This window comes from Diceros bicornis, chromosome 9 (genome assembly GCF_020826845.1).
Source record: "Diceros bicornis minor isolate mBicDic1 chromosome 9, mDicBic1.mat.cur, whole genome shotgun sequence".
Taxonomy (NCBI): domain Eukaryota; kingdom Metazoa; phylum Chordata; class Mammalia; order Perissodactyla; family Rhinocerotidae; genus Diceros; species Diceros bicornis.
In genome coordinates, this window is record NC_080748.1 from 55361984 (window position 1) to 55376233 (window position 14250).

Sequence of the window (14250 nt, forward strand, 5' to 3'; positions counted from 1 at the left end):
AGGGTGGAAGGTTTGACGCTCAGGGTGCGGGCGGTCAAACGGCCTGAACTGGGCGGAGCGGGCGAGGGGCGGGAGAAATGCAGGGCTCCCCTCCGCTCGAACCCTTTGCGGCGGGACGGGGCTGGAGTGGCAGGTACCTTCCATCTCACCCACCTGGAGGCGGGGCGGGGCGGGCCCAGGCTGGGGGAAATGGGCGGCACGTGCCAAGGCCACTACCCTCACCTGCCGCCAGGCGGGCCCGGGCGGGCTGAGAGGGCGGAGAGCTCGGGGTGGGGACGACCGCGTACCTGGCGGCAGGGCCCGCGCGCAGCGGGACAGCGGGCTCGGCGGGAGCGGGAACCGCGCGCCGCGGGGTGAGGCCGCAGGTGAGGGCGGCGGGCCGGGCCGGGCGGGGCGGCTGCGCGTCTCGGCGGGCCGCGTTCCCCAGCGGGGGAAGTTTCTTGGCCGGGAAAGGTGCAATTGTGTGCAGCTATTCCTGGTATGTCAGGCGGGTCGGGCGGCCGCGAGCCGAGGGGGCGCCGCTTCCACGGGCCCCGGGAGAGGGAAGGCGGCCAGGCGGGCGGAGGCGGGAAGGATGCGGGCGCGGGGGCGCATCCCCTCGGGGCGGAGCCGCGGGCCGGGCGGGCAGCGCGGGAGGGCGAGCGTGGCCTGGGCCACCGCCTCCTGGCGGACGGTGGCATCCCCTGGCCCAGACAGTCTGACCACAAAGGCGGCTGTGGTCCGGAGCCCCGGGGAGGTGCAGGGGGGCGGACGGAAGCGGCGACTCCACGGCCGGGGTGGGCTGGGGCGGGGCCGCTCTGGGGAGGGCGGCGGCAGCCCTGCGACTTTTGAAGTCCAAACAGTTGTCCCGGCTGGTGCCGCGCGCCGCTCTAGTCTCCCTCTCCACCTCCGGCGCCCTGCCCGGCTGCCCAGGTCCCCGTGGACCTGGGGTCGTTTCCAGGAGTTTAGAGAAAGCCAGGTCTTCAAGTTCTTGGAGGTGCGAAACCCTACCAGGCTGCAGAGCGCAACAAAGGGAAAGGGAGCCCGGGCGTCTCGCGGCCGGAGCAGAGGTTGGGGCGGCGGCCGAGACGCGCGCGGGACCCCCGCCCCTCCGCGCACCCACCGCGTCTCTCTCTCCCTGTCTTGCCCTAGTCTTGGAAGGGATGGAGGAGGCAGAGGCCGACTGCGCCGTGGCGTTCGCCGAGGCCCAGAGATGGGTGGAGGTGAGTGCCTTTACTCCTTGCCTTTCCTCGGGGTGGGCGTCGCGAGGTGCGGGGGCCCGGCCACTCTGTGCTTCGGCCTCCTCCCGGGATCTTCGGCGGCGCGTAGCAGCCTGCTGGTTTGCGTGTGCAGTTTTGGGGGACTTCGCAAGTTCTGCTTCTCCTCTGTTTTAACGTCCAGCTGAGCGTAGCGCTGCGCTCCCCTGGACGGTCTCGCTGGCTCCCCCAGAGTTCCTGGCAGAGTCGAGCGCGGGCCCACCTGGGTTCGGGCACCGCACATCCCTATGGACCAGCCCACGTCGGCACCCCGCCGCCCGGCATGTGTCTCGGCAGCGCAGAGCTGTCCCTGAGTCGTCTGGTGCGTTTCTTTGGGGTGGCTACAAGTGGGGATGCCCGACACATGTCTGCAGGGGCAGAGTATTAAGAGTATGTTGGGTGGGAGGGCGGGTGGAGGAAAGTGTAGACAACTATGGCGCACGTGGAGAAATGATTTCTTATAGGCAGCATCCGGAGCCCAGGGTGTGGGAGTCAGGCTTGTACTTCAAAGCCGGCATTGATGAGGCTAAGATATCCTGAGGTCACTCACTGAAGTGTTGTTACTTTCCTAGCTGTGCCTCAGAGACAATATCTTCCATTCCCTTCTTTCCCCTTAAAAAGGAGATGGTCTCTTGGAGGTTTCTTCATCAACCTCTTAGAGGTACGTTTAACTGTAGAAGGTTAACACCGGGATTTTTGGCCGTTATTCTACGGTATGAAACAGATGACTTTTTAAATGATGCTTAAGAAGTCTACCCAGCAGATATGAATCAGGAACAACTGCTTGTTAGAAAATTGTTGCCTACACCAGCCATGCAGTCATTTAGGAGTTACTGATGCCACGTGCCGGCTTTCTCAACGTATTTAAAAATAATTGGGCTTAAAGATTATTCCACGGGAAAAACAACGGGTTCAAGAATCCCAAAACAAACTGTTTAAAAAGAATTCATGTGTCCTTAAAGAAATAAATGTATATATGTGGAAAAAATAAAGAGAATAAACTTTCAATGTTACATTTCTTACGCTAAAAGAATGTGAAATGTAAGTAGCATTACCCACTAGATAATAGGGAGCGGGGTGGGGGGGGGCGTCTAAGAAATTAGCTTTTGGTTTCTCTTTTGGACTGAAACGTGCTGGTCTGAAGGTGACTTAGGTGAGAGGGGAGGGCATGGGGAGGGAGGCAGAGGAATAAACACTGTATTTTGAATTGAAATGAGAGTGGAAAAATTCCAGCAATGTAGTTGAGAAATAACTTCCCTCATTCATAAACTTTGAAAAGTCAAGGCTTCCAAAGGTAATTTTCCATTAGTAGTGTGTGTTCTGCATGATTTTAGAAAGGAAATTGAACTTACCCTTTTGCCTTTGAGGGTTGGGGAGGAGGGGAGGGAAAAGGGAAGAAATAAGGGGACATTTTTGGACATGGCTCCTGTATGGAGTTCTCTGTATATGCTTCAGGAAATCTGTGAATATGGATGATTTCACACCCTTTTCTTTTGCAGTATGCACGTTTTTAAAATCTGAACATTCCTTGTTTGTTGTAGCTCGATCATAATTGCTTGGAATTTCTGTGAGAAATTTGTATCTAACAAACTTAAGGGAAGTGTTTTGTCCTAAAAGATATCATAGTGCATCTGCATGCTTCCATCCCACCCCATCTAAAAGTGTTTTTCAGCAATGATTTGGCAACTCTGTAAAGTTTTTTGATCATCATTAGCAGAGAGCCGAATCTTTCTAAAGGCTTTGCCATATTTTAATATAGTTAATGAAATTAAAATTGTGATGTTTTTCTAGTGCCGCAGAGAGCAAGGCAGTACTTTCAGTGAAGATATGTGAATAATTTACATATGCACATATACTTTGGTATACTCTGGGCATTTGAAGTGACAGTGATGTGTTCACTCTTAGGTTTATGTTATTTTTTTCAGTTAGTGTCCAAATTTATCTGTCTAAATTTGGTGTCCAAATTTAACTTAGCTTTGCCTTTACAACCAAAGCACATATTTAAAAATATTGTTCTTGCCAAAAGAAGCAGAATGAATGACTCTCTCATTGCCGCAACCTCTTAACTCTGAGAACCTCTACTTTGAAGATAAAATATACTTTAGAATCAGTATTTTATAAGGAATTTTGGAAAGTGAGGAAGATTATAGTGTAAATCTTTCTCCTGCTTCCTAATATTCTTGCTCCATATTCCCTATCGTACTTTCCTCTACATATGTTGAAGCATAAGTGGGTCTTTCATTTATATGTGTATATATGTATATATATGTATTATAATGTTATATAAAATGTATATTATATATAATATAAGCTTCTGCCTTTATTCGCAGCTGCATCTTTGAATAGCCCAAGGTCAGGAAACTCTAATCACCTTATAAAGCTTTGAATGATGACCAGAGTCCATGTCATTATGTCCTTGCCATTTCCATTCTCCCTCTGTCATTTTAAATAGCTAATGTATTATTGCCACAACCAAAGTTAAAGTTTTATTAGTTTTATTTTGGGAGGGGAAGGAGAAAGGGTAAAGTGAGGGCTAGTAGTTGTTATTCTACCAATTACTATCATTTTATAACTTTTTTAATTTCTTTCAAATCATTTTTGGATACTTAGGAGTGTATATATCCTTCTGGTTAGTTTAATATTTCAATTCAAAACAAATGTAGGAGTGCTACCCTTTAAGGTAATTCCACATAATGATATTGGATTATTATTTGGTTGGAAATGCTGTTTGGAATATCAATAATGTGGCAGAGCTGGTTTATGATTAAACATTGGTTTAAAACCAAATAATGTAATGGTTTGAAGGCAAAGGCAGAGGGGAAGCTTGAGTCTAGCAAGGTCATGGAGTGGGTGATGATGCTAGAAAATGCAGGCTGGACCCTCTAATTTTGGTCCTTTTCTGCAGCACCTTTTAGTTTTCTATACCTGATAGTTGCCTCTGTCTCTCTGTTTTGGGGCATTAAAAAGTCTTGTAGTAAACAGACGAAATAGCAGTGAGATTGAGAGCTGGGTATATGGCTCATTGCATTAGTTGGTCACAAAGTTTCCAGTCTGGAAGTTCCTGTTGCTATCTAGCTTGAGGTTTAAATACAGTAGTAATTTTTATGGCTGGAGCAGAACAGGCTGACTTAATTCACTACCTTCCCACTCACCTGCTCTGCCTGTTACTTTCAGTGTCACCCTGTAGAAGGACTAAAGGGATGCCAGTTTGAGCTCATGACCAAGCCTGGCACCAGAACACGAATCCTTCCCTGGTTATTTCCAGTTGGTCTGTTTCTGCGCCTGCCCCCATTTTTATCCTTCAGGGATGTGCTGGTCAGCCCCTTTGCTTGCCTTTGGTGCTACGCTGTTGAATTGTACTCTGTGGGTCGCCCATTGATAATGGCAAAATCCTTCTAAGTGGTTTCCCTCTTTCTCTGTAAACTGCATCCCTTCTGCTAGTGGTTTCCAACCCGTGGTCTGGTCTCAAAGGGTTTGCTTGGTGCACGTGAATTCTCAGTGCATAGCAGTGTTGTCTTTAGACTAAGTGAAGGTCTCGTGGATTTGTACAGTTGCTTTCCAAATGTATGTAGAGTGACATAAACATTCATTCGAAAGTGTTACTGAATTCATAGAAGCGTTTTTGGTAATTATATATAATTTCAATTAACAGTTACTAAACTTGAAAATACTATGATGGTAAAATTTGTTATGTGTTTTAAATGTTAGAAAGCAATTCTTATACTAGCTGTTGCAGCCAAAATTATTTTTTCAAAATGTATACCTGATTTTATTAGTTCCTTGTTTTCTGGGGGATCGTGAAAAGATTTCAAGTCTACAATTCTTACATTGTGCTGTGAATCGTAGCATTCACAGCTCTTTACAGTCTGGTCTCTGCCGATATATCTGTCTTTTTGGGGTCATTTTCTCCATAGCTGTTTGCGTAGTTGCCAGATAGCATAGAGGTTAAGCATAGTTTTGTACATTTCGTATCTAGAACTTATTTATCTTATTACTGGAAGTTTGTACCTTTTGACCCCCTTCACCCATTTCATGATGACTATAGTTAACACTGCTGTGTGGTATATTTGAAAGTTGCTCAGAGAGTAGATCTTAAAAGTTCTCATCACAAGGAAAAAAATTTTGTGTGTAACTCTGTGAGGAGATGTATGTTAACTAAACTTATTGTGGTGATCATTTCACAACATATTTATGTCAAATCATTATGCAGCATACCTTAAACTTATACAGAGCTGTATGTCAATTATATCTCAATAAAACTGGGAAAAAAAAAAGAGCCCAGTTTTGGAATCAAATCATTGGTTGAGTCCTGGCTCTGCTACTTAAATCCTGTAGGCCTCAGTATCTTCTTTGAACCTCTCATAGTGGTGGTGCCAGTCAAATGAGATGCTGACAGTAAAGTGGTTAGTGCTCCCTAATTCTTGCTTGTGTTTTCCCAGCACAGGATGCTGTTTTCTCATCTCCAGGCTGTTTGCTGTTGTTCCTTGCTTACCCAACACCCATTACTCATTGTCATTCCTTTACACTGGGGCTAAAATCAACCTTTATGTGAAGCCTTTCCTGAACCACCAAACCTCCACCCCCATCCATTCCTTCCTCTCCTCTATTGCTTGTGTAGACCTCCCTTTTTGCACTCTGTGGTCTAAATCTATCCATTTCTCCATATTAGACTATGAACTAACTGAGGGCAGGAGCAGAATCTTATCTTTTGCTCGAGGACTTGGCATGGTGCCTGGTAAACGCGTGTTGAATGAAAGTACCACCTTAAGCCTGCAGCTTTAACAAAATTTAAAAGTTGGGTTTTAAGGACCAGAACTCCTTTCTCCCTCCAGTGGAAACTTGCTTCAGTGTCTAAAGCTGAGTTTGTTGCTTGGGCAGTTGTTTGGTTGAGACCAGCAATGAGATCTGCCTTCATCCTGATGCCAGCATGTACTTGCCTATTTATTTAGCATTTCCTCTATTGCTTCAACCCAGTTCCTGAGTCACTCTACTCTTGCCTTCTAATTAGTGGTTTCCCTCATGGGGACTTACATTCAGTCATTTTTGTTATCCAAAAAATGCCTGTTAAGTGCCCACTCTGTACCAGCACTTGTCAGGCTTGTTGATTCAGATGCCAAATTCTTAGCCTCTTTTCTGGACCTCCAAACAGAAGCACATCCCACAAGGGGCAGACATGCAAACAAACCCAACAGCGCCATCAGATAATTGCTGTAGTGGAAGTTTGCACAATGTGTGGTGATGGCATTTAGGAGGCAGTCTGAGTCGGCCTGGTGAGTCAGGCAAGCTCACAGAGGAGGCTGGAGTGGGGCTAACACATTTGCTCTCTGGGCTGGGGCATTGTGGCTTTATAACTTGTTGTGAGATCTTGAAGTTGCATAACAGCACAACTTTTAAGATTTGCTCAGAGTAGTTTATTTTTACTCAGGTAATGTTTAAATGCAGTGAAATGCAGAGATTTTAAGTGTACAGTTGCAGGAGTTCTGTCAAATGTATATACCCATGTAACTAGCACCCCAATCAAGATATAGAGCATTTTTATCACTCAAGAAAGTTCCCTTCCAGAAGGACACATCAAGTCTCTACTCCTCCTGTTGGCAACCACTTGTCTGATTTCTAGCGTCATAGATTTCTCAGGGTAGTTTTGAACAGTCATGAAATGTCTTAATAGCAATTCGTTCCTTTTTTCTTTATGCAGCGTTTTACTATTTCTTTTTTTAAAAATTATTTAATTGAGGTCGTATTCGTTTATAACATTGTGTAATTTCGCATTCTACTGTTTCTTGAACACAGCATCTTCATTTGGCAAATAAGAAAGGCTCCTGGGACAGGAGGGATGGCAAGAGATGAGGGAGTTCACAAAATCCTCTTGGGAGGGAACTGATTCATACAAATAGGAACCAGGGCAGGGATGCCATTAGAATAGCCTGACTCCAGGAAATGTAAACAGATATGTCAAGATGTTTCCTGAGTAAGTGGGAGGATTCCACGGTGTCAGTCATTCTGGATCCTTCCAATGTACTGATGCACTGAAAGCTAGAAATGGACCTCTTCTTAAAGTGGGGGAAAATACAAAGAACTTGTGCCTTTAATAAATCAGAGTGTCCTTGAACCAGTTAGAGAAGTAGATCCACTGGGCCAAAAGGAATGAGTGATTTTTTGGTTCTTGATACACATCACCAAGTTACCCTCTGACAGGTTTGTGCTAGTTTGCAACCATGAGCAGGGATTGAGGGCTCTAGCTTCTCTATTATTCTGGCCAGAATTGAGAACTGTCATTTGCATTTTCCCTCTAAATAAATAGATGAAAGATGCATGTGGTGCACCTCTTCCTCGGATCACTAATGATGTTAAACATTTATCAAACAGATGACTCATTTGGTTTCCTCCAGTGAGGAAAGATGAAACCGAAACAAGGAGGGTTCTGTGTCCTCTGCATGAGGTCACAAAAGGCTTAGTGGGCCCCTGGCCTGATGAGGGGAGTCTCCAAGGTGATGGGCATGGTAGGGCCATTAAGGAAGTACATCATGAGTCATCTGGTTTTTCTTTTGGGTTGTTTGGAGATAGACCTTTTGAGTTCTCAATAAAATCGTGAGGTGAAGAATGGAACAGTTGGCCATTTAGAGGAAGCAGAACACCTTGATGTTTCTTCAACCATTTGTAAAGCACAGACATTCTTAAAGCTTCTCCTTGACTGAGAGGAGTCATGTTCTGAGTGTGTGGCAGGGAGCGTGGTTTGGTTCTTGTTCTTCCATGTAGTGCTCTAGCGCTGTCTCTCTGGGTGCCAAGAGTGCTTTGGCTAGTAAGGGACTGCTATTGGGACTAACCGGTTCCTTTTACTTCCCCTTCCTTTTCAAACTGCTTCTCAACATAACAGCATTTGAGTTGAAGAAAAGCACTAGTTTTGAGATTGTTGGTTAAGAAGAACAAGCAATATCAACAAATTTGCCTGGCTCTTTTAGTTTGGAGAAAATAGACTTTGTAGGTGAACTATTTCATCTATTACCATCTGCAGATTGAGTTGTCTCTGTTGTTCCTGTGTCCCCATAGTCCCTGACAGAAAGTTCTCAAATGCTTTTTGAATAAATGAATGTTTTGTGTCCAGTCAAATGGTTGGCTTATTTAATTGATGTTTGCAGATCTCCTTAAGCCTGTTAACTGTCACAAATGTATTTGAGCCCGAGGAAATGATAAATTATGCGTACCTGTGTTTACTCTTTGGTTTCTGAAGGTAATTATTAGGTGTGTTTCTTTAAAAACACTTTTGATATACTCAAAGCTCTTAATAAGGATAATAGCTGTCATATATGCACAGCTTTGAGAACAGAGGTTTAACACACTCAGTCTGCCACTTTGCTTTAAGGAGATGGAGATGAGCAAATTCTACAGATGAATCACAATACAGTCCTGTAAACAGCCTTTCCAAAGATTGTCAAGTCTTCCCCGATAGAGTGCTTGAAGATTGGTTCTGATTCCTGGATACAGGATGCTCAGTTTGGTGCTTGAGTGCATTTAGATGAGCACTAGACGTTATGTTTGTCTCCAAGTACAGTGGGGATTGTCAAAAGGAGAGAGGTTAGAAAATTTGTTTGGGTTCAGAGGGCAGAACTGGTAATAACTGATGGTCACAATGAGGCTTTTGTCTTAAGTATTTTGAAGACTCTTCTATAAATAAAGAGCTGTCTTATGCCAGAATGGGCCGATTTGTATAGTGAGTTACCTGCTAGTAAAGTTTTTACAAGAGAAAGTGAGTAATTGACAATTAAAGCAACTAGTATTTTTTCCCACTATGTGCAAGACATGTGGTGAGTGCATTATACACGTGTAGCCGTACGATGAAGGACTATTATTACCCAAGGGTGTTCTTTTCAGATGAGGAAAAAGAGAGGTGAGAGGTTTGCTTAAGGAAACACTAGAACTAATAAGTGGTAGTTGGGGATTTGAACCTAGGCACTTTGACTCCACAGCCTTACCTCTTAATCACTACACTCTACTGCCCAAGAGTACTGGTTGGTAAATCGTGGTAAAGGATTTACAAATCAGGAAGAGAATGGGCTCTCAGTCCTCATTCCATCGAAAGCTGTAAGATAAGGTATTTTCCGCTTATGACAAGTCCTACACACCACAACAGGTTCTGTCTTGTGATGTTGGTGCCTGGAAAGCACATCACGATCAGATATTATAAAGGCTACAGAATTGCTGATAGACACTCTTGAGCAATTGCAGACTTTGGATTTTATGTTCTGGTATATCTAAGTGAATGGATTAGTGCTCAATAAACCAGTAAAATTATTACAAAAGGGAAGCATTTTTATATGGTGGCATTGAGTTGTACTTTGAGCTACAGTAGGAGATAAATTATTTCTAACTAGTTTCTTCTACAAGACAAATTTACAAAAGGGTCAATTTCTTCTTTTGTATGACCTGCATTTCAGGAGTCCATGGCATACCAAAAATTATGCAGACTGTTATTGTACAGTGCTTAGAAATAGATGTCATGTTTTTGATGAGGATAACTTTCTAGTTAGTGTTTTAGACATGGAAGTACTGAAGCAAAGACCATGATAAAAAATTTTGCCTTCTTGACTAGGTTGAAATTTGACCTAGACATCTGAGCTGGGAAGGAAATATCTGAATTATTTTGTTACACCACCATTTCATAATATTCAAAGGAAGGGCAGTCATTACCAACCTCATTATAAACTTGGATTCTTGAATCTCATTAGAGTTTAAAGTCTTTCATTCTACCTGAGGAAGGAGAAAATAAGCAAACATTTTGCCTTTACTTCTTGAGTGGTATGTAACCAATTTGGAAGTTAACCTGTTGTCCCAAGTAAATATTGTCAATCTGTCAACAATATTAGACACTGTTGGTCACACCTTCCTTCTTGAAACATTTCTTTCAATTGCCCTCTGGATTTTTCTCCCATTTTACTTGATGTTTCTGATTTTGCTTTGCTGAATTCTGATTATCTTGATCGGTAAATATTAGAGTGTCCCTGGGTTTATCTTCCCAAATCTTCTTTTTTGTCCACAATCTCTCTCTAGCAGGTGTTGTCAAATCCATAGGTTTATATACTTTCTATATGCTGATGACTTCCGTATTTATATTCCTGGCCTGACGATGTCTCTAACCTCTAGACTTACATATATATCTACTCAAGATATCCAATTTTAGGTCAAATAGGCACGTCACACTTTGTTCAAAACAAAACTCTTAGTTCCTCCCCCTCCCTACCACCTACCTACTAATCCCCCAGTGTTTCCCATCTTAGTAAACAGCACCACCATTTACCTACTTGCTCAGGTCCCCAACTTTCAAGTCATTATTAACTTTTATTTTTATATCACACTGCACATTGAATCTGTCAAGAAATCCAGTGGGCTAGAAATCTTCAAATATATCTCCAGAGTCTGACCATGTCTTGTCATACCCACTATCACCTCCCTGCTTCCGAAGTAACAGCCAGATTCCTTTTTAAAAATGTAAACCAGAGATTATACATCCAACTCTGCCCTCTGCTCCCTGCACAATGGCTACCCATTACATTTAGAATAAAATCTGAATTTTTAAACCATGGTCTATGGGACCCTACATAATCTATTCCCTGCTTGCCTATCTCGTCTTGGCTTCATCTTGCTTACCATGCTCCAGTCATATGGGCTTCCTGCTATTCCTCAAATGTGCAAAGAAGGTTTCTATTTTAGGGCCTTTGTGGTGGTGTTCTTTCTGCATGAATACATTTCCCTCAGTTGAATGATACCTCCCCCTCCCCCTAGAAAACAACCCCCCTTGTCACTCCATACTCTTATATTTCATAGTACTCGTCATCACTTGCTTTTGTATGATATATTTTTTTTTGGCTGTTACTCCCACTAGAATATAACTGCCTTATATGCAATGATTTGCTTTGTTTTCAAGCCTTTAATAGTGCCAGGTATTTAGTAGGCACTCAGTAAATATTCATTGGATAAATAAATAAATGGATGGATGCACAAATGTCTTTTAATTTTTTGTACTTGAAATCTTTTTAACCCTGGGATATGACTGACTTTCTGGCTGTGCTTCACTCAACAAGAGAAGTTGGTTTTATTATATTAGCTTTTTTTTGTTTGTTTTTCTTCTTCAAGTTCAGTTCTAGATTGAGCAAGTTCAAAGCATGTTTTTCAAAAAGCAGGTTTAAACTATGAGAAATGGACTTGGTTCATCCAGTTGTAAAGATGCAAAGGTAAGCAAGTATCATAAGATAATAAACATCCCAGAAAATTTGAAGATGAATCTTCTTAGCTGAATATCCTGTCCTGGACCCAGTACATTATCCTGAAACTTCGGGATATTAGTCATGGAAAGGCTGTCACAGCTCGCTGGTTGGTGTCCTCCAGCTTCAGCATGGACTGTACCCAGGTGCTGATAGGAGACAGAGAAGCAGCAAATAGCTTTATACCCTGTTTTGAAATAAAAGAAAATAATCAAAAATTTGAGAACAAGAACATTTCTCCCTTCTGCCCCAACTCAAACATCAGAGGCCTACTTCATGCCTTCCAAGTGCTGCATTTTATACCAGTTTTTTCAGGAATCGTTCTGAAATGGCACATAAAACTGAGGAGTGGAAGCTTTCAAAAGAGCTTTGTTCAGAAATGAGGGAAAAAGGACAGATGAAACTCCTTGTCTATTTTGATGCAAAAAGACTTGCTCTTAACCTGTTTTTTTATTATTCCTCCTAGCTGTCCTAGGAATTAAGTGATATTGTTCTTTTAACAAATATAATTTTTTTTACAGATGAGGAAAGAGTGGCTCAGAGAAGTGAAGTTTCTTTCTGAACACCACACAGTCAATACTGATGGAACCAGTATTTGAAATTAGATTTTTCTAACAGAAAACTCAAGTTTTCAACCACTTCATTTACCTTCTCTTTCTCTTCCTTTTTTACAGCTATAGCTACTGTTTTGGCATGTACGTGCCCTGTTGTGCTAGTAGCTATTTCGTGTGTGTGCCTTTGTGTCTCTCATTTGTTCTTATTTCACAATTGGAGCTAAGTTAAAATGCATAGGAAGGTGCTTAGACAATATAAAATGTCGTGTAAATTCACACTAGGATGTGGATAGCTTCCTGCTGTTGGCATGTGATGGGCTTAGTGGCAGTGTATGTGTGGTGAGGAAGGGAATGGTGAGGGCACTTGCTATGGTGGTTCTTTCTGGCACTTGTCCTGACAGGGAGGAGACAGTCACAGGGAAGCTTGGGACAAATGTGAACACGTTGGACAGCAAATCTGAAGGGAGTTCGAGGATGGGAAAAGCATTTGGAAGCTATTACAGAAGGTCTTTCTTGAATAGGACCAGAAAGATAATGAGTGAAAAGTAACATGGAAGGCATTTGAGGTCAGTAGAGGTGATACTAGCATGAGCAAGGGTCAATTGGATTGTCTTGTTGGCAGGACAGTGAAGCTAGTAGTCTACTTAGGGTGGAAGGTGCTTACTCGAAGGTAATGAGAATTACAAAACCAAATTGTGGATGAAGAATTTGAAATTTTTCTGTAAATGCCATGTCAGGTGATGTTGGAACCCATGGGACAAAAGCGGTCAGTGGAGAGGAAAGACCATATCCCATAGAGGATCAAGGACTAAGCCTTGAGAAATGGCTTCTGTTAAGAGGACAGGAAGACGAAAGGGAGGTCGTGGTCAAAATGCTAAGCAGAAGACCAGGAATGTGTTAGGAATCCTAAGGGAAGCCTTGGTTCCATGAAAGATAGCGAGGAAAAGGATTATCAACAATGTTGAGGACTAGAAGAAGTGATCAAGGGAAAAGAAATGATCAAGGCCATTGAGTTTGGCAAGAGAGCAGTCTCTCATTTGTTGAAAGTACAGCTTTGGAGTGTTAGTGTGGGAGCTAAACCGAGCTGCAGAAAATCCTTCTAGAAAGTCATAGTGTAGGGGCAGGTGTACCATGAGAGAAGAGGTAGGAAGAGCTACCAAGAAATCAATATTCTCTTTGTGTTAACAAAACCATGCCCTGCTCACATGGTACACTACCAGATATATTAGCGGTACAAACCCTTCATATTTAAGGAAAGTATACTCTAGGACAAGAGGTCTGAAGGAGTCAGTATGGTCTGCTATACAAAGTACTAAAGTTGAAGTACACTACTGTATTTCAGAAATCTATGACCCTGGTGTGCTAAAGATCGTCTGGAAGTCACTTGAATCTTCTGAATTTATTTTCTCTTTCCTAAACACGGATGTCTCTCCTGTCCCCAGCGTTTTTATTTTTTTTTAAAATTTTTTATTATTTTTTTCCCCCAAAGCCCCAGTAGATAGTTGTACATCATAGTTGCACATCCTTCTAGTTGCCGTATGTGGGACGCGGCCTCAGCATGGCCGGAGAAACGGTGCGTTGGTGCACGCCCGGGATCCGAACCCGGGTCGCCAGCAGCAGAGCACGCGCACCCAACTGCTAAGCCACGGGGCAGGCCCTCCCCAGCGTTTTTAGCTGACAATAATTTGGTGAAGATATTTTGTTTTTAATGTTTAGAATAAATGTATCTTAATAGTTTCGATTTAGTGACTCTAAGAAGCTTGAAGTTATATTAATCTGGAAACATGATAATAAGAAAGGAAATAAAACATTTCTAACTTTTAAATATAGGTACAAATAGTTGCCGTGAAAGCATACACTCTTGGCGCTTCGTGTCTGTGTTTCTTTTCTGTGTTCTAGTGTGGTGTAGTGGCAAGAGTGGCAGGATTGGGGTAATACTGCATAGGCATAGCTCATACATGGCAGATCCCAGAGTAAAATGTGTGACCATGGACAAAACATGTAGCATTCCTAAGCCTAAATTCCCACAACTATAAAATGAGGATTGCAAGGTGGTGGTGATAAGGTTTAGGAAAAAACAGTGTGGAATATTTGTAGGTACTTAACAAATGGTAAGTGCCCATATTATTATTATTATTATTCTACTAAATCTGTATATAATCAGAAAACAAATTATTAAATGATCACTTTTTTGTCTTTCTTAGA

The 14250-nt window shown here is 42.9% G+C and overlaps 1 protein-coding gene across 1 annotated transcript in view; it reads left to right on the forward strand.

The window, feature by feature from the left end:
- Nucleotides 1-1131: 1131 nt before the first annotated feature.
- Nucleotides 1132-14250, forward strand: part of LMO7 (LIM domain 7) — a 191601-nt gene continuing 178482 nt past the window's right edge. The window contains exon 1 of the mRNA XM_058548316.1: nucleotides 1132-1202. Coding sequence (XP_058404299.1) covers nucleotides 1143-1202 — 60 coding nt within the window. The 5' untranslated portion in view covers nucleotides 1132-1142. The remainder of the gene's footprint in view (nucleotides 1203-14250) is intronic.